This window comes from Notolabrus celidotus, chromosome 16, assembly GCF_009762535.1.
Source record: "Notolabrus celidotus isolate fNotCel1 chromosome 16, fNotCel1.pri, whole genome shotgun sequence".
Lineage (NCBI taxonomy): Eukaryota > Metazoa > Chordata > Actinopteri > Labriformes > Labridae > Notolabrus > Notolabrus celidotus.
The window spans coordinates 16,805,185-16,829,136 of record NC_048287.1 but is presented as its reverse complement, the minus strand read 5'-3'; the positions used below and the strand labels follow the sequence as shown (position 1 = coordinate 16,829,136).

Here is a 23,952-nt window from a genome sequence, read left to right as displayed (position 1 = left end):
GCAGCGGCAGGACAGCTATCAAACTACACGGGGACACCCTGAGAAAACCAAGATTAATTACAGTCAGGGTGACCTTATCGTTCACAAACAGCCCCATAAAGAGAGCAGAGACGCCCTCACACTAAACCATGTGGATATATTGTGATGATGACAACATCTCCAGGACACATTTACTTATCAGGACTTGCTGTTTCAGCAATTAGTACAAACACACAAATAGTAAAGGGTAACACACACACACACACACACACACACACACACACACACACACACACACACACACACACACATATACACACACATACACACACACACACACTGCTATAGCGCTTTCCCTCTGTTTCTACTCATATGTCAGTGTGACAGCCATGATAGTGCCAACATTGTACCACAGCTGCTCCCACTCATCACCACCCACACATCTAAATGAGTGGGGGAATCACACCAAGAAATGTTGAAGCAGCATTCCTTCACCTGAAAGCATCACTGACAAAATCCTGTGCCAAAGATGGTCTTTTTGGACGTCACAGTGGAGGAAGAGGAGGATGTGCAAGAGATAATGGAATGAGAGCGGAGGAAAGTTTTAAGCGTGTGTGTGTTGGGTGGGTCCTTCAATTCTCCTCTTATCACTTGTGCGATAGGCAGCTCAGAGATGCCAACTCCGCAGAAGGTATGGAAACTTCAAGTGTAAGCGAGACAAAATATACACACTCAACTTGTCATCTCAACCAGTGATGGATTGCTCTACAAGTCAGGAGGAGAGAGATGGAGGAGTGAAAAAGAGAGTTGAGAAAGCAAGGTTTTTTCCTTTTCTTTTCTTTTTTTCTTCCGAGGGAATCCTATCTCACACAGACCACTAAGTCGACTATAATACTCCGCATTTTCACAGGAGGAAGAAAAGAAATCACATCAAAGGTCCAGTAAGCGGAAGATCAGACACATTCAGCTGTTCTCAGATGAACGTCACGAACACAGGCACAAAAGCCCAACCATACTGCCACAACTGCATTCACCTATACACTCTAAGAAGCACAGTGTGCAAACTAACACAACTACGTGGGCTAAGCAGCAGCAAAGTGAAATTTGAACTTAGACAGAGGGGTCACTTTCTCAAGTAACCTTTGTTGAGGTCTGCAGCGCTTGCATTCACAGCAGCCACATACAGTTTTGTGCAGTGAACGCTGCTGCAACAAAGAAGGGAAGGTGTGAGGGAATGAGAAGAGGAGCGAGAGGAGGAGGAGGAGGAGAGGGAGTGTTGGAGTCCACAGCTGGTGTGGCGTAGCAGCCATCAGCACACTCTTCCACCTCACAAAGCACTCTCTGTTTCTTGATGACTCCTGCGTTCAGGTTTTTTTTTATTTGCAGGAGGCCTTCTCTTATTTTGCAGGTAGATGCAGATTTTTTTCCCAGGGTGGGTCTCAGGTGTGGGTGCAAGAAAAGGTTTGGAAAACGGGAGAAAGGGTGGTTGTGTGAGGTGGGGGGGTACTTTTGATTTGCACCCTCCAAGGATTTCATTGAAATGCTGACTCTCTTTCTCCGTCAGTGCAATGGCTTTCATAATACATGGTCAGGCTTTGAGAATCCCCCTCCCCCCACCCCAAACACACACCCCAGAAAGAAGTCACTGGCAGGGGTACAGTACAGCTGGCACAGCTCACTAAAATGTATTATACCCTCCTAATGTGAAGAACTTAAGACTTTGAAATGTAGCGATGATTGCAGGAAAAGGAAGTGTCACCCGTGGCCCAAAAATACTTGCATAGCTAGTCAAAATATTTTTTGCAATTCAGCAAAGGTGGATACCTGATAGTCTCCAGTGGCAAGGTTTTATCTGAGGTTTTAAAAAATGACTCTTATGCTGACACCAAACCTAGGTGGAGCAGGAAGGGTGAGCCTCTGCAGGAGCATGTCTGGTGTTTCACCAGGTTACGCTTCATATGTGCCAAGTGACCAAAATGTAATACACAAGTAGCAGTACGGGATTTCAATCATTTTTCGAGAGAAATTTACAGAGTAGACACCAAATATTTTTAAGTATATAGACTGAAATTTTACAAAAAGTTATGACGATGAGTTTTAATGGGTTGTGAAACAGATTGAGATTAACACTGGTGCCTCTTTATGAGGGGGCCATGGAGCATTCCATCCAATCATTTTACCCTCCAAGGAGAAATCAGCATGATTATTAACCATTATCATATATTTTTTCATTTGATGGTATTTATTGCTAGGATAATTTTGGTAGTGAATATTTTTCTGCTTATTCAAAAATTTTCTTCAGTATTCAACTGTCTTGCTACAGATAGGGAATTACTTGTTTCTGTGCAGATTAATGTATGAAAGAAAGGATTTCATTTCTATTAAAAAGGTTGAAGTTCACCTCTGCTGGATGTCTGCCAGTGCTTTCCATGGTGCTGTTGTGACTGACATGATGTTGCAGTGTTACTGACTCTGTCTTGCACATATAACGGACAATCCACAGATATATAAACCAAAAGTTAAATAGGGTTAAGTGACTAGATCATTTTTGTATATGCCCTTTTGTGAATCTTGTAGAAAATGCCATCACTGTCAGGTATGTATCTCAGGTACAATGCTGTCATGATTAATTCAGTTGGATTGATTCCTTAGAGTAAGCAGTAATTAAGCATATTCCTTTTTTTCATATACATGAATCTGTTAAAATGTCAGTAAAAAGTATCTTTATTTTTGGGGCCCGCCCATAAAAATACAATGTCCAACCAGTTGCTTTATTTCTGGTGCCAGAACTGATGATTTAGGGGACACTGCAGAAACAGTCTTTTTTCCTATCTAAACAGCAAATGTTCACAGCGAGTGATACATTTGACTGTTAAAAGAAAGCAAGTCAGAAAAACATACCTTAGGATGTACTGGATAAGATCAGACGAGGGATAAGATGTACTTCTTTGCCCACAGGGGAGGCCAAATCCACAAACCGATAGTTCCTCGTAACAAAGTTTGCATGTCTAAGCTATTAATCTAAAAAGTCTCAAAGTGATTTTTGTGCAGTATTAAATTTGTCACAATAAAGAGAGCACTGAATCCACCTCCTCTCTACCTCCTCTTCTTCTCCCACTTCTTCCTCTCTTTCCCTCATGTACAGAAAAAGAATTCAGCAAGGCACTGATAAACCACATACATCTCTTCAAAGTGAAACCTCAGCACTAAGGCCTGCTGCAAATATTCTGTTTCATAGACATCAACCATGAACTTGGCTAAGAATCTGTATTGGTGAGCGTGTTTGTGTGTGTGTGGTGAAGCACCTGCCGTATGCACCTGCACCTTCACAGGAACTCCCTCTCTTCTATTGTCTGCTGCAGCACAGAGCAGCTGAGGTCAGAGTTCTGCTGAGTCAAGAGCAACTCGAGAAGGGTTCATTTAATACCTTCATTATCAGGGGCATAATGATATCAAATGATATTCTATCATGATGCTGCATTAAAAGACAGTTGGAAATTATTCTTTTGCTGTAAATCAACAAATCAATATATTTTCAATGCTTAAACGACTCCCAGGAAATGTTGTTATTAGGCAACAATCACGAACATGATGTTTTATTTATTTAAAGATTATAAAAAAACTCAATGCAACAGAAAAATAATCATAGACGGACTGATGACGTTTAAGTACTTGTAAAAAAAAAGTGTTTCTCCTGGGTTTTAAGTATCCTGATATAGTGAACTATTTAAAAAGATTTACTTGTCTTTATAAGACAGGACCAGTGCTGATATAGACAGTTAAGAAGGGGAGTAAATGGAGCACCGGTTGGCCTAGCAGTTCAAGCACACCCCCTGCACGAAGGATGTAGCCCTTGTTGCAATGGTCTCTGGCTCAACTCCTAGCTGTGACCCTTTGCCGCATGTCTTCCATTACTCTCTCCATTCAATTTCCTGTCTCCCTTCAGCTTTCCTACGATAAACTCAAAAAAGCCTAAACATACCTTTAAAAAAAGGGGGGGAGTAAATGAATGGTGAAGTCTGCAAAATGGTCCCATTGGTATGATGTAATCATATGGTCTGCATCTTTTCAAGTGGGCTCAAAGGATAAGGACCCGCACTGACAGCGTCACACGACCATGAGAACTGCTGTGAAAGGAACAGCTCTGACATCGGGGACCAGAAAGAGATCCGTTATAATCCGCTCTCATAACACCTCTCTGGAGACCGTCCTGGCCCCAACACCAGATGTTTGCTGGCAGTTGTAGTTTTTTTTCTGCTACCATCAGTGAAAACACTACTATTGCTAGTGTATGTGTGTGTGTGTGTGTGTGTGTGTGTGTGTGTGTCTGTGTGTGTGTGTGTGTGTGTGTCTGTGTGTGTGTGTGTGTGTGTGTGTGTGTGTGTGTGTGTGTGTGTGTGTGTGTGTGTGTGTGTGTGTGTGTGTGTGTGTGTGTGTGCGTGCGTGCGTGCGTGCATGTGTGTGTGTACGTAAGTAGATTGTGCAATTACTAGTATGGGTCTCTATTTGACATATTGTTAGAAACTCTCTGGGGTATTCACACATTTATAGAACAGAAGGTTGAGTGTGTTTTTTTATTTTTACCACATCATGATTAATTACTAATTGTTATCATTCTTCCATGGATTTGCCTACAGAGCATTTCTTCACACACACTGTTCATGGATTATGCATTGTTTCTACTTTTCTTCACAATTGTAGGCTAAAGAAAGTGTGTCCCATTCATTTAGAGTGTCTCAGCACATGTTGTATAAGGGCATTTAACACTGACACACAGCAGCAACATTACATCAAAGTGTACAGGGACAGATTACGCAATGGCAGCGGTCAATATCAAATATCAAACCATTCATGCTTTTAATCAGTATAACAGCTGTTCCTTGTGTGAACTGAATATCATTTGTCGTGATGTAGTGTGATCCTGAGTCTGTACAGGATCTGTGTGTGTGGATTTGTGAGTACTAAAAGGCCATCCTGTCACGGCACCTTTCACATGACCGGCCTGAACGAGCTGAGTGACAAGGTCAGATGGGGGAAATAACCTGGCCTGCAGGAAGGCTCAGTTACCTCTCCTAAGTGGATATTTCTACTCCGTCAGCTGAATACGCACACGGCAGCGTCTAAATGGAGTAGCAGCACGTTCACCCATTAATGCATGCTGTTAACCCCAAAAGGAGAGCCAAGGAGAGACAAATGAGCTTATTCTATCAGTGACAAGCAGGACCTTCGCTCTAATAGTGTGAAGTTGTGTTGAGTTTGTGATGTGATAATGTAATGTATGCCAGGCATTTGATGCCCTAGAACTTCTGGGCACAAGATTTCTTGTTTGAATACGGCTGAGCAAATAAATGGTAGTCTATAGTTGAAAAATCAGGTGTATTTGAATTCAGCGTGCTTAAGCCATCTCCTGCTCTGAAAACAATTCAGAGACACATTTTCATTGAACAAAAACTTTAAGTCTTAAGCCAGAGGACTATCACATTGAAAACTTTTTAAGAATAAGCACTTGCAGTCATAAGTTTGGCCACACATCATCAAAGCCAGCAGCGCATGACACTCCCGACTCCTCCCCCAGTTTCCTACTATATTCACTGTCACCTATTCACTAAGGCATAACAGAAGGACTCCTGTTAGTGGATAGATTTGATAAAAAGTGTGCGATCAGGTCGTCATTAGGGTTATATTTGTTGTTGAGAAATTACCACTGTTGTTATGGGGTTTTGACCAATCAGAATCAAGCATTTAACACTGTATGGTAATAAAGATTTGTATAGTCCTTCTACCATCATTTCAGATGTTTTAATGATAATGTTGCCATTAGCAAGATAAACCCAAGGTAATTTTTTAAACTACTTTAATAATTGATTAACCAGATAAAATATGAGTGAACAAAGACTTCACAGCGATCACGCTTGGAAAGAGTGTGTTAGGTGTGTATGTGTATGAATTTCAAAATATTCTCCCCCCAAAAAATCTATAGTGCTTCACCAGTTCCACAAAGATTGCTTTTCCACCTAAACACAATTTCTATTGATGATGTTACTAATCAACCTCTGATAGCTGAACTCACCTGACAGCCCGTATGAGAGTCTTAACTGCAGGGATCACTTCTTCCATGGCCACATCACAATAGGGTTTGTCCTCCATACTGTCCTCACCAACCCCCTCCACTGAGCAGCACGAGGGAGACACATCAATATGCAGAAACGATGGAAAAAGTGTGTGTTATGGCGTGTATGTATGTGTGTGTGTGTGTGTACCATCAACGGGTGGACGTGGTTTGAGGCGTAGGGAAGTTCGAAAGCGTGTGCGGTCGTTGAAGCTCCAGCTCTTCTGGACCTTCCCTGGGCTGGTAGCCTCTGGGACGTTTTCCTGGCTGGGTGAGCGGCGAACCCCAGAGCCAGGGGGCAGCGGTGACGCTTTATTCTTGATAGTTTGGGATGATCGGGAATTGTTCATCCTGATTCGATCCCGGAATCCCATCTTACTGCTGCAAGTGGAAATACATGGGTCAAACATTTGAAGGTTCAGTGTTCTTTGCGGATCAAGACTGGAAACAGTTTAATCAGAGATCACAGGTCCATGCGTTTGACCTCCATGTCAACTAAGCTGTGTTACCCTGGGAGTTTATGGAAGCAGCAGAAGGGCAGCCTCAGCTTGTTAGAAAAGAGTTTGTTAGTGAAACAGCAAAAAAATATGACTTCTGATTTTTAGAAAAATCATCAACAAACACGAAAAAAACGTGTACACAAACAAATTCATAATTCCCACAGCAATGGACAGGCTAGCTGACTTATCATGCACACACTTTGACCACAGGGACCACGCAATATAATGCTAAAAACTGATTCTGCCCTGAGGATTTGCTTATTTAATGTGCCTATCATAGCACCTGATTCAGCAAAATCTGACTGAAACCTGATCCAAGACTTGCAGTAGTGCTGGGATGGCGAAAAAATGTTCCACCCTCCATCAGAATAAAAAAGACACGCTTCCTTAATCCCTTCAGCAGAGTGCATAAGCATTAAAACATCAGCTTCAAAGCGCAGCCTCACAAAAGATGCCTCATTACGCGCTCCATACCACTCACCACTACCCAAGGCGGCCCGTTATGTGAGGTCATCTATTTACAGGAGGGAAGCTATTTGGCGGCCATTCTAATTCCTAACACTGCTGTTATAGCATGCTCTGGAGACCACTCCTCCTCTGCAGCCACTTACATGTTACACACTGTCACGGATCCATAAGGAAATGCAAACATCATGCACCACGGAGCAATTCCAGCCGAGTCGTTCACTCCCACTTTTTTTTTTTTTAAAGATGATATACTCTTTGTTGTGCGTGTGTGACAGGCGGCCATTTAAATTAAAATTTAAATAGCTCAGGGAGGTTAGTGGAAAAAGAGTTTCATACAAGCAAGTTGAAACGCTTCAGGTAGACTGGAGAGAGTGGGGAGGACAGACTGAAAGACCTTTGCATGCAGTTGTGAATGATTTGGATGCATTCAGGACCAAGCACCTCACTTAATCTTTTCAGATCATTGAAGGAATATCGCATGCGAACCAAAACATTTGAGCACTTAAAGACCTTTTAAAAATACAGCACAAACACACTGATTTTCTAAAAAGGTTATATGACTAATCTGACATAGGATGGCATGCTAAATCATTTAACGTTCTCTTCAAGAAGACATTTTAAATGAGAAAAACAAGCAAATTGAAAACATAAAGCAAGTCAAGAGCAGGGCAATCGTTTTGATCCAGCTATACTTATGGGGAAAAATGTTGAGTAAAATTGTTGTTTAGCCGTTTCATCAGAGACATCTGATTAAATATTTATGGTTGGCTAAAATATAAAAGTATTTTTGTCAGACTAATAAACCATATGGACTTCTCTTGAGGTTTCTACACATGGTTTATTGTGACGTTCAAGCAAACCAAGCAAGATTACTTGATTCTCCAGCATAACAGAGCAAGCTGGAGAAACATTGTTTCATCACAGTAAAGAAATCACTCAAGGCTGTGGACTAGGCCTGCTCAGGTTTTTATTAATAAATATTTGAAATGTATGATAGCGACACTTTCTGAAGGTTGTTGAGCTTCTCAAAATATCAATGTTTTATAGCTTTCACCAGCCCACAGATTTTGAGTGTTTCAGGCAAGATGAGGAGGTGGTTTGGGTTTAATGACAAGTATGAGTGTTGTTATTTTTTTTGGGTGACGTTTTAGCGTGCCCCGTGCACAGGCTCGTTGCAGTGGATACCTCTGCTTGCGGCCAGCATGAATCCGGAAGAGACCTCGTTTTTTAGAAAGGAGCTGACTGAGGAGACACACAAGGCAGAGGGAGAAAGGGTGAGGGGAGGAGAGGAAGTGGGAGAAGGGTCGGTGGAAGGAGGACCAGGAGTCCTGGGACACAACCTGGGTACATGGTTAACCCGTGAGGAAGAAGGGAAACCAGGGAGAGAGGGTGAGGTGTGGCATCTCAATACTCCAAAAAGCCCCTTTTATTCCTGATTGTGTTGCCTTACCTAAAACTGGTGAATTTAAATGAGAGAGGAGAGGCAGTTTTGGATTATGGAGACACACAGTGAGACGTGAGGAGGTGGGTTTGAGGGATCATGCAAAGATGGTAGGTTTCACTTGAGTATATTCATCAAAACAGGGCAGTAATCATCATGGTGTGACAGCAGTTCATCAAATCAAAGACATGTCTCCCACAGAAATACTTCTATCATGTGCTTCTCTTATCTTATGCATGCACATGTCCAATAGTCCCTTGAATAACCTTGTTTTGTACAAATAAAACAAGGATCTAGTGCAGCACATCCACCCTCACTATGACTACCCCTTTTTATCAACAAGCACAGCTCTGGACTGGAAAAACAAACCTGCATGGAGTTTCTGCCTTCCTGAGAACAGATGGAGGGTGGAGGGTGGTTGGCATGGTAAAGATATGATGGAGAGACAGGGAAAGAGAGAGGAAGACAGGAAGAGGCAACCAGTGAGTGAACAGTGGGAGGCGGTGGAGATGGCGTGTGTATGAGCTGAGCAGACAAAGATGCAGAGAAGCAGTGGAGGGGAGGCCTGCAACACAGTGGTCTCAGATGAGCATTAGTGACGCATTGTTAGATAAATAAACAAACCAGAAACTGTATAAAGAGATGGATGGCGTGACAGCTCCCCAAAAGTGAAGCCAGAATGTTTGAGCTTCCTGTGCTGACTGGTTGCAGTATGGGTCAAAAACCCCACCTCCTCCATGTTGACAGATGGGACATGGGTCAAACTATGAAATTAAATACACATCAGAAAAAAAATTAAACCGGGTTTTGGTCCTTAAAGAAGAGTGATTAATCTTTCCATAACCATGCGTGTCGCCTTCAAACCACCTTAACAATCTGATCCACTGTGGATCGCACTGCCTTGAGGAATCTTGGCAGCCTTGTTGGTAAGTTAGATCTATGATTGGTTAGCTAAAGAGGCAGGATGGTATAGCCAAACTCCACTAGCTGATCCCTATTGCGCAGAGTCAGTGCAACATGTCATCAGGATAGTATTTTGGCTTCATTTTTGTACAGCGGAAGGAGATGGAAACACATCGTCAATCTTCATATACAGTCAATTACACAAACACACACACTTTGACACACACATATCCATGCAGATAGCTCCATCAGCTTGAACACCTGATGGGAGTATTGTTCTAAAAGTCCCTGCAGTCACTGTTTGGATCAAGTTGGTGTGTGTGTGTGAGTGTGGGTAGACTTTACAGCCACCTGTCTGGATGTACTGTAAGGCTGTGAGAGGTTGCGGGGTGCGTACCTGTCCCCCGACAGGTAGGGGGAGCTGTAGGGCCGCAGCCCAGACAGCATCGTGTGGTAGGAGTTGTGGAGAACCTTCTTGTTGTTACGTTGTCTCTGGAGGTGACTAAACAGGAGCGTCAGTTCTCTGACACCCCACGTGCATAAATAAAAAAAAAAAGACACATGACAAATGAACAGAAAATGAACAAAATAATGAAAACTCACAAAAAGGCCAAAGTAATGGTCCAAACGCTCAAAAGAAGAGGGATACTTGAGAGAAAAAAGTGCAATGCAAAGTTGAAGCTTTCTCATAGTGCTTCTCCTGTTCCCCTCCTTTTAAGCAAATCATAATTAGTTAAATTAATACATAAGTGCAAATCATAAGAAACCACTGTGAGAATAAAATGAATGAAAATGTAATAGTGGTGGCAGAAATTTGAATAAAATAATATGCAATGTTCTTTGTAACTCAAAGCCACCACTGCACACATTTAATTGAGAATAGCTTTTGATGGACAAAAGCAGATTTTTTTTGTTTCATAAACTGTGTTTTTCTTATAATATAAATGTACGAGTAGCACAATTTACTTCTTTATGATGCAACTCTGGAATCTCTGTCTGCATTCCCAACAACACATCAAACAGAAGCCAAATGACACTCTCAGATATCTGAATCCATTCAGTGCTGAACATGTGGACTCATGAGAGCTCCTACCTGAATGAAGGCAGCATGCTGTCATAGAAGTACCACGTAGCTGTCAGATAGGAGTGTTTGGCATCTGTAGAGTAGAGACGCCATGCAGCCTAAAAAAGACACAAAGTAAAAGTTAACCCCTGACCGACTGTTACACTTTGGTTTGTGCTCCACGTTAAAACGGCTCATATGACTTCTACCTGTATCAAGTTTGCAGCAGGCATCCTTCTCTTCTCAAAGTGCTTCTGCCGGTGCTGCTCCTGAACCTTCAGAGCAAAGCCTGACCCCAGAATTCCCTGAGGGTCAGGAGGCAAATCAAAAAGAGGAGTGAAACTCTGACCGGGGCTGAGAGGCGCCATAAACAAGGTTGTGAGTAAATATAAAGATGTAAACATGTGTGTGACTTACTGCAGGCAGGGCAAAGAAGGAGACTCCCAGGAGGGCAAAGCCGGCAGCTAGGAGCCGTCCCTGCCAGGTTCGAGGAGTCTTATCTCCGTAGCCGATAGTGGTTAGAGTAATCTGGGTGTGAAAAAAAATAATAATAATATTTCTAAAACTTTGCACACACCTAAAGGTATTTGAGAGTACATGTATGACACTCTACAGTATATTAGTAAAAAAAACTTTAACAGATTGACACCTTTAGAATAACAAGAAAAAACCAAGTGACAGAGGCAGCTATTCCTTTGGTCTCTTGATGAAATGATTACTTTTGTCGTTCGAATTGTGGGGTTTGAAAGACCAAAGTAACAGTTGTCCCAGGTGTCAAAAAGGCTTCTGACCCTGTAGGAATCATATCTGTAATGTAGTCATAGGCTTTGAAAAGCAATCTGAGCTTGTCATTGGCATAAATGAGACATCACTTCTGTCTTATCAGCGAATTTGTACCCAAATTTTACATAGCAACCATTATAGCCCATTTACAGCCTTCATGGCTGCCCCCTGGAGCAACTTATGTACCAAATTCCTATTTAGACCCCAAAATACATAAAACAGGATTCATGTTTAAAAATATTGAAATAACGCTTGAAATTTGGGTAATTAAAATGCTACTGGAATATTTATTCACATGTTGGGAATCACTTTTTTAATATCATGTTACTGTAAACAAGTTTTGACTGATCTTGTGTGAATGATCTAAAACCCCACTCCTTAAATGTGACACCTTGACACTTTCCATGCCAGTGTGAAGTCTAAACCACAAAATACTCTGTTTTTTCCCCTCATCTAAAGAGTTTCTCTGTCAGCCTTGGTTAAACAGTCACAGTGAAGTCCTGGATGGGGGATTCTTATGCATATCAGACCTCTCCTCTATATCCTAATTGTTCATGTTGACATCTCCACAGTCAGTCTTTCTGTGTGGACATAGAGGTTTATTTTCTTTTACTGCCTGTTGCTCCCTTGTTTCTTATCCATCACTTTGCATTAGAAGACAGTTTTGTTAACAAAAGTGAAATGTTATGCCTATGTGCATCATGTAGTACTCACTGTCCCCCACCAGAGGGAGTCTGCATAGGTGTTGAAGTCTGAGTTGTCGTCTTTCTCTGCCAGGTAGACGAGGAAAGATGCAAAGATCAGGACCAGGAAACCGATGTACCACGCTGTAATCAACTCCTGTAAGAGAGAGACAGAGAAGAGGTATCAATCACATCTGTCAGCAGCAACAGCAGCATCTTTACCACCATAATCCCTGCTGTCATTACCGTATCACTATCATCATTATTGGCTAAATTCCCATCATCATCACATTTGGCTTCCACTTTGACTTGGCTGCATGGTTCTGCTTAGACAGCTGATACGTCAATTCATCATCATCAGTGTCATCTAACTTTGTTCTGTGGCTGAGCAGCGGGTGTTGGTTGTTGGTCAGCATAAAAACAAACAACTAATTGCCAAAGGAGGAGAGTTAAGTGTTTGTGAGCAACAAATCTAGCCAAGCAAAGCTGGTTACGGCCACACTCACCACAATTTTCACTTTACAGATTTGTATCAAGTTCTTGATCCCATTAGTAACTATTATCTCCAGCTTAATAATAACCTACTTTTTTCCCTAAACATCATTTTAACTCTTTAAGTAATCCATTATGCTATATATTGACACCATGTGTAGTATTCTGTATCAATTTCAATGCCTGCACAGCTAGCCACAACTACAAAAGTGAGTCATTGCCAAACATAAACAAGAAAAGGTGTGTTTTTGTAGTAAACAGATGACTATATTTAGCCTTCCCACCTTGCTGTGCGCGTAAACCACTGAGCCCAGTAGTTTCCAGGTGCCTCCCCGTCGGTCCATACGAACCATACGCAAGATCTGCAGAAATCGCATGCTGCGCAGGGCTGACGTGGCAAATATGTTCCCCTGCGTACCTGCTGCTATCACAGCCAGTGAGGCCACAAATACTATGAAGTCTGTGGACGGGAAAAAACATATAGAGAGATTGAGACAAGTCGTTACAAGGCGATCATACTTGACCACTCTCTCTTAAATGCATACAGGGGTTTGACATAGGTTTGTGAAGCGCGTATACACACACATACGCTCAAACAAACACTAACCTATGACACAGAAGGGCTTCCTGGCAAATCTCAGCCGTCCCTGCCATCCTCTGTATCTGCAGCAACAGCCAGCTGCCCAGACCCTGATGAAGTACTCCAAACCAAACACCACAATCATCACAAACTCCTAAAAGGACACACACACACACACACACACACACACACACACACACACACACACACACACACACACACACACACACACACACACACAGGTCATTGTCATGCAACAGATAAATTACGGGAAATTTGAATGATCACATATAATCTTCTCTGCATCCTGAAAGCCTTTTTTTTTTAACTGGACATAGGTAAAAATATGTATCACAGTAAGATATCTCAAATGAAAGGTGTTGTCTGATCACAACACAGAAGAAGAAATTAAATTAATTGAAAGAATCATATCAGTATTCCTGATTTGCTTCTGAAGCACAGTTACAAAAGTTGGGAAGTCAACTTTCGTATCTTGAAAGGACATGATCACACACAGACCACACACTGCAGACAATGGCCTCTCTCAATTAGTGAGAAACACTTGTAACTCAAGTTCTTTATTAAACTTTAATGTCCATTGTTTTTTTTAGTAAAATCCTGTTGCAATATAATTCTTATTTCTTGGCTGGTAAAATTAAGCGAACAGTATTTTATGTGTCTTTTACGTTCAAAGATGTAATCAAAAGACTAGAAATCATGAAAGTTACATGACAGCAGTCGCAGCCTCTCATACAGCCTATTAACACACCACTCAGTCTGTCCTCTCCGTCTCTTCCTCTCTCTTGCTATCAGGGCAGTTAAAGGTGCACTGAGCCGGTCCGTCATTAGCGCAGATGTTCGTGTAAGTAAAGTTAGCTAATGGCTGATTGCCTGCTAATGGCCAGCTGATTGAACCAAAGAGTGAACGGAGGCAACATGAAAGTCAAAAGTGCGACCATTAAATAACATGTAAGGAAGAGCAAGGGGGAAGAGAGAGGGGGGAGGAAGCTGGGTTCATAAAGAGAACGTGAGTGTCCATTACCTTTACTAAAGCAGGTGGAGCACAGAGGAAGAGGGGGAGATGATAGGATGGCTATTAGGATTAGTGGATCATGCCTGTGATTTTCTGCTCTGTCAACAACACCTGAATCCTCTCACCTGCTTACATGGCTGTCTGTGCGAACAAAGCAACACGTACGCAAGCACATACGGATACACTGAGGAAAATGGGATGCTGTGTTTGGAAGAACAGCCTATGGAAATCAATGCTGAAGTAGTCATATATGGATGTGTGTTTGGGTGGGTGCATGAGTGTGTGTGTGGAGGGAGAGGAGAGATAGAGAAGGAGATTGGAGGGCAGGGGTCATACCAGAATGAAGAGGCCTTGGTTGGCGAACTTCTGGTGGTCGGGGATGGTCGAGAAGACGGAGAGCACCAAACAGCTGAACACAAGCAGGAAACTGAAACACAGGGCACGCTTGTTAGTAGATGCATTTAAAAATAAAATCTATGAATACTCTCGGGACTTCAAAAATTGATAATGATACAAATCTGGTGGAATAATTCCTACAAAATTTAAAAACTAAATTGATATCCTATTTAGGTGTTACATAATGTTGTCCATTCACTTTCTGGAAGTGTTACTTTTGGTATTCAATCTTCACCATCTTGGCTACAGCTGTCCTGTATGACAGACTGTGGTAGTGACATGTCAATCACAGGTGCCTGAGGGCAAACCTTGTTTTAGTTGTTGATTTTCATCTAATGGGGCCGTGATTAACATGCTGAGCTAAAGAGCTGTTACCAGAAGCCACTTAAGCAATCAAATCATTATAAAAAATACATCAATTAAAAATAATGGTAATTATTTAACTGGTTTATGTATTCAGACTTCTGGATTATCCCCCCTCTGGTCATTAGAAATAATGCAGGTTATTGTACTGTCTTCACCTTTGACACCATGAGGCTATGTCCAATTCTCATTGGGGACACAAAATACATATTGTAAAAGGAAATATTTCAATACTAGTTATTATTTCAATATCACAGTTTTATATAATAAAATAAGCAGATAATACTTTTTTTAATTTACTTTTTAACAAGCCTACATAGTTCTGACACAGTAGGTGGTGGTGTGTGATCAGCCATTACATACAGAGAAGACCAAACACAGCCAGAACAAACTGGTGAGAACATCACTGGTGTGGATGTTTGTCAGTGTTTCAAAGGAGGATAGTAATTCGCAAAACCTAGACCCCTCTTCTCACATACAGTCAATGGTCAAATAAGGTCAGGGTCACAACAATCACAACAATCACAACAATCAACAACAGACAAAACCATTTAACATTCATTGTTTTGTTTTTTCTGACCACTGCATATTACTGTTGTCAAATCTATTTAAATGATATTTTTCTTCAAAACCACAGAATACACAGTGACTGGATTAAAAGGCAGCATATGAAGATGTATCTTTAATGTTTATGGCCAGCAGCATGTCTGTAAATATTGTAATGGACTGTAAATGACTATTACACCACCTCCACTTGGCCACTCTGCTGGGACAAGGAGGAAGTAGACAAAGGGGTAATGGCCACTTTAGTTTGAGAACTACTCTAGAATAAACACAAAGCATAAATTCTGGTAAAATGTGACAAATGTTAGACATGCTCTCATGTCAGTATAAACACTTAATCTTTTCCACCACACTGAAGAAGTCTCTGCTGAAGTACCTCCATCATGCATCCAGGTTTAGGACCAAAGAGGTACAAGAACAGAACTTTTGGGTTTGAAAAAAGGACACTTCAGCATTTATTTAAGTTCCACAAACTATTAATAAACACATTTCTAGTCGACAATGCAACTTTCACTTACAGCTGTGACATCTGTGATGTGATGAATGTATCTTTAAGGTCAGATCTTACAAAACTGCAAATCACATAGGAAGTATTAAGAATGTTAATAAAATGTCTCATAGTGAGGGTAAAGCATTTGCTTTAAATCATATTTGAAATGGTGCGCTGCTGAAAAACTGCAAACTGTGTCACGTAACGAGTGGAAAAATTATAGTTGGATTTTGTTTCAGTCGAGTTGACAAGTGTAAGATTAACAGCAGCAACAGTCTCTCCAGACAACAGAGAGGTGTTTTTTTTAAATTCCTGTAAAGTTGAGAAACAATGCCCAACTTTACTACTATATTAAAATATTATTTAGTATTTGCTATGATATTTTTTGCCAATCATCATCGTCAATCATCAATAATCACATTTAATTCAGTATAAATCGTGACAGAGAACAGAAAGCAGGGGCTCCTGGCTGTCAGTGGGAAGTGGGACGAGGTGGTTAACCCAAAAGAAAATTTCACTTAGCGCATGCCGAAGACAATACTAGTGGATAACTGGTCAAAAAAGTCTCAATATTTTGAAACATCAAGTAAGCTTCAGGAACATGATTTGAATAGGAAGTCTTGTTTGTCTCAAGAGAACAGCTCAGGAACAACATCACAAAAGCAATAAAATACTGAAAAATATTTAAATATTAATTCACCTCCCTTAAATGACCTGAACAGTGTTGATGACTGAGTTAATCAAACACTGATATGCTTTACTTTCCCTTTTTTTTTAGGAATTGGCAGACAATATAGTCAGAACCTTAATGGGCCTCATAAAACATACCCTTCACTGTGACTGTCCCAAAACTGCAGCTCGATGACAAAAGCCAAAGCCCCTAAAATACGTTACCAGATAATTATTGAATGACAACATACAATCTAAAACAATAAGAGCTTAAAGGGAAACAGCAGTGAGAACACAACCCGGCATGCAAAGTGTGCCATGTGAACAGCCAACAACAGGGCAGGATTATCCAGGTGGCAGCTGCTGGCCCAGCTGGTCCAAAGTTACACAACACTTGTAGGTGCTGAGGAAATTCTCATGGTCTCACACAATGGTGCCTTTACTGTTTGATTAGTAATGCGATCAACAAGTCTCACTCTAGGATAATGTGTGTGAAATGAAACACACTTTAATGTTCACATTTTAAAAGCTGCTTAACGGAAATGGGAACAGCACTTTGCCGCTCATTGCTGCTGTAAATACTGGACTGTATATAAGGGGAGTTTTAATAGCTCTGCATCAATATTATACCAGCAGGGGAGGATAAGAGACACATCTGAGGTGTTGTCCTGTGACCTCCAGGTTGACTGACTTGTCTGGAAGTGACAGATATGTGTCTGATTTCAAAGAAATCTGCATACAGTATTGTGTCTCAGGTCCTGATTTTCAGAGCTCATGACTTGACTTGGACTTGATCACTGATGACTCAGACTTGAACTCAGACTTGAGTTTTGATTGCATTCAGATTTTGACTTATTTAGTGACAAAGACTGTTGTATTGTTTTGTCAGTATTATTGAATAAAGCCATACTTTTTTTTTTTAAATTTCAAGCATGTTCTCATGCTGTCCTGTTTGTCAACAGTCCCCTGCCAGGATGCTCTGGTGCCACAAAGTGTGTGATATTACCACGTCTGGTTCAATGAGTGTGTCTCCTTGTTAAGAGAGCTGTGGTGCTCATTTATGTACGACAAACAGTATTGTTACTTCTTTATTAATTCAAATCTCAAGACACGCCAACAGGATCAGTCAGAATCAAATGTATGAAATGTGTTTATACACATCCAAAAGATCCTAATAAAGAATAATATTCTCCATTCTTACTCAGTTAAAGGAGACTCGACTCGGGCTTGACTTGGAGTCAAACACTGAGGACTCAAGATTCTATTACGACTCAAAGTTTGATGACTCCCCTCCAACACTGCCTACATGTTTGTATTCACCAAGCGGCAACCTCTGGTCTCAAACGATGAAGCCCGAAGTGTTATAAACTGCAATTCATCGAGAATTCGCTTGAGGCTGGCTGCAGAAACACCAGAAACCACATAGACATGAATGGGAAAAAGACGATCGTTGCAGCATTAATAAACATGTTTACAGCCTGGTTAAAAAAACGGCTTGGCTATAGCTAGTTTCTCTATCGGCACACACTTTGCGGCGGGTTAATTTTTTTCTAACGCGACTGTTCAGAAGATAGTAAGATTAAGAGTTTTTGCCCATATAGGGACATGACTGATGTGACTCCCGGTCGGGAACGCTGTAGCTGTTGGCTCAGAGGCTCAAACTCCGCCTCTTTAAGTCACACTCTGCCTTGTTGAGTTCCGCATTTCCAATATGGCTGCCGCCGTAGATTGGCTTCAGAACAGCTCTCAGGAACAGATGGGTGACGTCACGGACACTACGTCCATATTTTATACAGTCTATGGTATTCACGAGAAATAAACATTCATATTTGGGTGATGCTGGCAACTTAATTGGACTAAATGCACAAATCACATCTCACAATTTCTCTGGGTCACCTTTAACAGTCTGAGAGTGCATAATTCTCTGACTCTCTGAAAAGAAAAAGAAAAAAAACTGCTTGTTATCTTAAAAGGACAGTGAAAACTTATAGATACACTGCTTAGTTACCTTATTGAAATGAATAGATATTTTATTTCCCAGCATACTAAAATTTGCTGAAAAGTGTGGGCCATATAATGTTGATAATAAGTAACATTGGCCCACTGTCCCATAAAATACATGTATATTTTAAAAATTTTAGTTTAGGCTGTTTTTGTTTTGTCTGACCACTCAGCCACAGTTTCCAGATGGTGAGACTCTATGAATATAAAGACAAAGTTGAAAGGTATAGAAGCAATGGCCATCAAGCGTAGATAAACAGACACCACTGGATGACTCCAGTTCATACCTCAGCCCACTGACGCATGAATACAGAAGAGTTTGTGCTTTAGCCACAGCAGAGTTAGTTTGAAAAAATACCCAGATGACTCCGTGCAAACTACGCACTTTGGATCGTTCATCAACTGAGTAATGTGCTGACTAAACTGTCTGTCTTTTTTCCCTCAATTAACCCAAAGCACTGTGTGTATTTTCTTAAGGAGGAGATTATTCGGGGCAGAATCTCAGGTGGATTCTTTCATTGACTTGTGCTTTATGACAGGAAACAAGCCACGGCACAGCCAGCCAGATCGGCAGTCAGGCTCTTACAAAATGCAAACGCAACAGTCCTGCATAAAAAGGCTCTGAAAGCATTTCTGCATTTGCCTGGATATTATACTATCACTTGCATACAGTGAATCCAAAACACTGCAATGAGTTACTGCCAACAACAGTGTTTATGCAGTCTATTTGCGTAATCAAAATGTAGAAATCTGCTAGGTGTCGTGTAACAAACCTTGCAAACTTCCTCTCATCCTGATCACAAGACACAAACAGGCCTCAATATCTGCCAAACTCATGCAAAACACCCCTCACACTATTGATGATCAAGTCCCCCAAGAAAATACCACTGTTATTTGTGATCATTAATATGTATAATGTATATTTAGAGTCATCTCCCAACACTAATGACAGTTCCAATATTACCAGCTAAGTTAAATGCTAACAAGACATTGTTTCTCAGTACCGTTTCAGAGAGCTGTGGGGGACAGACTTTGTCCTTTAACAGAGTTGGGAATAACAGAATTTAGTGCTCATGTAAGGATTAGGCTGCACTGACATAAATGTCATTCAGATTTCAGGTCAATGCTGACTTGAGGCCTGTACAACATGAAAACATGTGCAATGTGCAATCGCATCGTTTAATATTGCAGTAGGAATATGAAGTCTAATAAATAAGTAAACATTTAAGAGTGCATGTGCACTATTTCTTAGTTTCTATATCTATCTGCTTATTATCATGTGTACAACAACACTTTTGTTTGCCACACGTCCCTCTGACAAATAATACATTCTAAAAGCATATTCATTGCTAATAGATGCTGAGTGAGAAGTGTTGTTTGTCTACATACCATTTTTTTATTGTGTTAAAGCAAGACCTTCTGAGATGTGTCTAACATCAATACTAATGTTGCACTAACAATAAAATGAAATTTATTATGCAGCCCTTGTTGACCTAGATTATTTCATGAGGTTTGCAAACAGACGGACATCCCTCAATGATTTATGAGTTCTTGTGGGAACACAACAAAATGTTATAATTAACATTACCTTTAAAATATCAAAAGACAAACACATTTGAGCTTAAATCAAATCTTGTTCAAAACTTGCTTTAAATAGTCAGCCAAACCTCATGGCATTAAGTGATCTGGGGCAAAGACAACGCCTCCACTCCTATCTGATCTGCATTGTGATTTAGTAAACATATGGAGAATAATAGAATACAAATGTAAATACACACTTAAAACAATAGACAGGGGGACATATTTAGGTCATAAGTCACCAATGTTGAAATGGAGTCTAATTCCTGCTGAGAAAAGCAGTCACCACCCACCGAGTACCCCCACAACCTTCCCTTTCTCCTTTCAGGTAAAATGTCAAAGCATGAGTCTGAATCCTGCAAATCAGCAGGGTTTGGTCTCATGGGGACACAGGGGGATATCTGCAAAGCCCTGACACACTCAAGAAAAGATTGTCATATCCAAATATCACTAAAGACCCCTAGAATGGATTCCCAGATTAGGATACAGAGATAGAAATATTACCCTCATATCTAAGACAAAATACGAACAAAGGGAAAACATAATCAATATACCCTTCTTCTCTTTAACAACACAGAATAACAACTAACCTAGACAAGTAACCAGACAGGACAGGCTCATTATGCTCATTATAAATGCACACACTAATGTATAGGTGCACCACATGTCTCGTAGCCAATCAAAAAGGCCCGCTTGATCTAATGAATCAACTAATCTATGTGAGTCAGCTGCTCAGGAGGTTTACTGTAAGGCTGTCTGCATTAGTAATTGCCCTCCAACTTTTAGGAAGAATATTGCATGCTCTGCTATAATGTACACACAATATCTGACTGCTCTCCAAAAGCCAACCAAGAGCTATTTGTCTCACCGACAGTGTGAAGACATAAGAAAAATGCAAGCAAGAGAAAGAAAGAGAGAGGGAAAGAAAAAAGAAAGAAAGAATAAAATGAGTAAAGGGAAAAGAGGGAAAGGATAAAGCGAAAATCTAAAAACAAAAAGATAGTGACAAAGAAATAAAGAAGCAAAGAAGAGACAAGAAGAGAAGAGAGAAAGAAAGAAAGAAAGAATAAAAAAGGCAAGAAGGAAAGAAAAAATGTGAAAACTGAAAATCTAAAAAATTAGTATCAAACAAAGATTGAAAGAAAGAAAGAGAGAGCTACAAGAAAAAGTAAAAAGTAAAAAGGGGGAACAGAAAAAGAAGAAAAGTATAAAAGGGGGAGAGAAATGAAATACAAAAAGAAAAAAACAAGCAAACAAAAAAGAAAGAAAGAAAGAAAGAAAACAAATAAATACAAATATAATCTTTACATCTCATCACTCTCATCTTTATAATCAACTATGGTAGGTATGGTATCCTCTGTCTGTAAATTCTAACACAGCTCAAAACTCTGTGTATAAAGTGCATCCTCTCTGGCTCACTGCTACTAAAGCTCCAGAGGGCCATCGGGCCTCTGCTGGGCCAGACAACAAATGAATGTCCAGCAGCTTACAGGGCAAACAGATTGCTTCTAATGGAGGCGCGCTAGGCTGCTCTTACTGCAGTTTTCCTGTAAGCATACATAAGTGAAAAGGGTGTTCTCACATTACCTTGACTTGGCTGTGAAAATATTAGTGAGATAAATAGGTATTACCACTGCTAATAAACAAATAAGTCAAATAGCATTGCTGTGTTATGTTGTGTGTGCTTCTGGAAGTGTTAATGAGGTTTGCACGCTCTGCTTTGTGCCAGTCAGTGTGCCCGGCAGAAAGAAGCAGAAGTGAAGTGTCGGAGAATGCACTTTTGATTCAATAACCGCAGGAAGATAAAGCAGCTATCAGTTACACACAACAGAGATGGTGGAGGAAGAGGAGAAGAGAGGGTGGAGACTCAGAGGGGGGATGCAGAGAAAAAGAGTAAAAAGACGGAGAAAGATGTGAAGAGAAAGCAAAGGCAAGAGGAAAAAAAGGCAGGTGAGGGATAAAGTTGGACAAAAAGTGAATGGTCCCAGGGGTCATGAAACTATACCAGTCTGGTACTTGCACTTGTAAATGTGCATGTAAATGCAGGGGTTTGCGTGTGGAGTCAGACCTGATCAATAAGGCTCTGATGATAGCTTTCAGAAAGTGACCTGCAATCCTTGCACACACAGCAGTTAAACAAACACATAAACACAAAGAGACCATGCACACATACCAATTATTGAACACACACTTCCAGTGACACCTTCCACAAGGACACAAGCAAACATTTCTTTACTACAGCATGGTATTTATTTAAATTAGCATCTGGCACATGTGTGTGAAACTATGTCAAATGTCACCTTGGAAATGTAGTGATTCACAACTTGACTGTTGACAAAAGTGCAAGAACAAAAACACACCTCCCCTTACAATGCTAACAACTGCTCAGAGCTAACAAATGAGCGAAAAAGACAGGAACTATTGAGCCCTGTCAGAGGAGTAACATGAGCAAATAAGAGAGGTGACCGGTAACAAGAGGAAGAAGTGAGAGTGTGGTGAGCAGAGGAGGAGTAGGGAGGGAGAGGGGAAAGAGAGGGAAAACGGTGGAAAGATATTAATAGCATTTCTCGGTCTTTATATAGCGACTGCAGGCGAAATGTGCACAGGTACGCTGCAGAGCGCTGTGCAGCACGAATCTGAACAAGAAGGCCACCGTTAGTAGCCCTTTCCTCCTCCTCCTCCCTTTCTGGCCTCCTCCTTCTGGGACAGCAAACTTTTCAAGGCAGCAAGAAAAAACGAACACACAAACAAATTACAGATGAAAAGTGAATTTTCACGAGGGGAAACGCTGACTGAGCGATTCAGAGGCTCCAGCAGTCAGTGAAAGAGAGGACCTGACATGAGAGTCTCTGTAAAAATAAGAGGAATGTGCTTTCAGGAACACAACATGTCCACATCAGTTATCTACATGAGTGAGAGTAACAGCAAGGCGTTACGAGTGTTCGTACACTACTCACAAAGGTGCAACACGGCAGTTTGCATCGTGTGTGGCACCAACGCACACTGAAGCACAAATGCTTACACACACATACTCACATCAAGAACCAATCACTGCCCTGCTGTTCAACTTTCTGTCCATAAACGATGCTTTTCAAACAAAGTGTCGTTTAGACTGATGCATTTTACGAACAATGTCAATTCTGGTCACAGCATGTACTGTATCTGCTACACACAAATGGGCACAAAAGACACATATGCCCACATCTGCTTCAGCAAATGTTACATCACATCTTCATTAATTCCTTTTGATCCAGTGAAACTTTTATTTCCTCTGTGGTGTCTGTCCCTGTCTTTTGTAACACAAAAATGGACTGATATCTTGCATGTTTTGATTTTTGAAGTTTCCCCAACAAAGCATCAAGTGTAGCAAAGTGAAATTCTTTGGCAGTGTAATCAGCAGATCAGAGAATGAAGTTTACTTTTAATTGTTTTTCCAAGTCAAAGAAACAGTGTCATTTTCCAGAGCTTACTTACACGAAAGGGTTCACAAATTACAAGAGACACTTCCAGTAAGAAAGTTTGAATGTTTCCTTCTGATCTTTTTGTGCCCAGCTTTTCAAAGCCCCATAGCCTTACTTAAATTGTAATCATGACAACACACTATAAGTCAACTGAGTGGGACATCATAAATGCAACCAGCAGCACTCATAATTTCCTAAATTTAGGGGCAGCTGTGGATCTGTGGTAGACTGGGTCGCCTCTGGATTGGAAGTTTAGCAGTTCGACCCCAGCTTCCACAGTCCACATGCCGCAGTATCCTTAGGCAAGACACTTCTCCCAGTGGGATAGCCAGTACAGTTTGAATGCGCGTGAATGGGACTTTGAGTGGTCAGAAGATTAGAAAAGCCCTATATGAG

General features: G+C 40.9%; 1 protein-coding gene across 3 annotated transcripts in view; it reads right to left on the bottom strand.

The window, feature by feature from the left end:
- Positions 1-23,952, bottom strand: part of LOC117828523 (potassium voltage-gated channel subfamily KQT member 4) — a 50,356-nt gene that overhangs the window by 4,183 nt on the left and 22,221 nt on the right. The window contains exons 2-12 of one of the 3 annotated variants that reach the window (XM_034705714.1): positions 14,371-14,461; positions 13,029-13,155; positions 12,706-12,881; positions 11,961-12,086; positions 10,881-10,991; positions 10,673-10,768; positions 10,494-10,582; positions 9,798-9,923; positions 8,867-8,887; positions 6,240-6,469; positions 6,050-6,149 (exon numbers count right to left, since the gene is read on the bottom strand). In XM_034705714.1, coding sequence (XP_034561605.1) covers positions 6,050-6,149; positions 6,240-6,469; positions 8,867-8,887; positions 9,798-9,923; positions 10,494-10,582; positions 10,673-10,768; positions 10,881-10,991; positions 11,961-12,086; positions 12,706-12,881; positions 13,029-13,155; positions 14,371-14,461 — 1,293 coding nt within the window. The remainder of the gene's footprint in view (positions 1-6,049; positions 6,150-6,239; positions 6,470-8,866; positions 8,888-9,797; positions 9,924-10,493; positions 10,583-10,672; positions 10,769-10,880; positions 10,992-11,960; positions 12,087-12,705; positions 12,882-13,028; positions 13,156-14,370; positions 14,462-23,952) is intronic. The other 2 variants (XM_034705716.1, XM_034705717.1) reach the window with 2 other exon arrangements.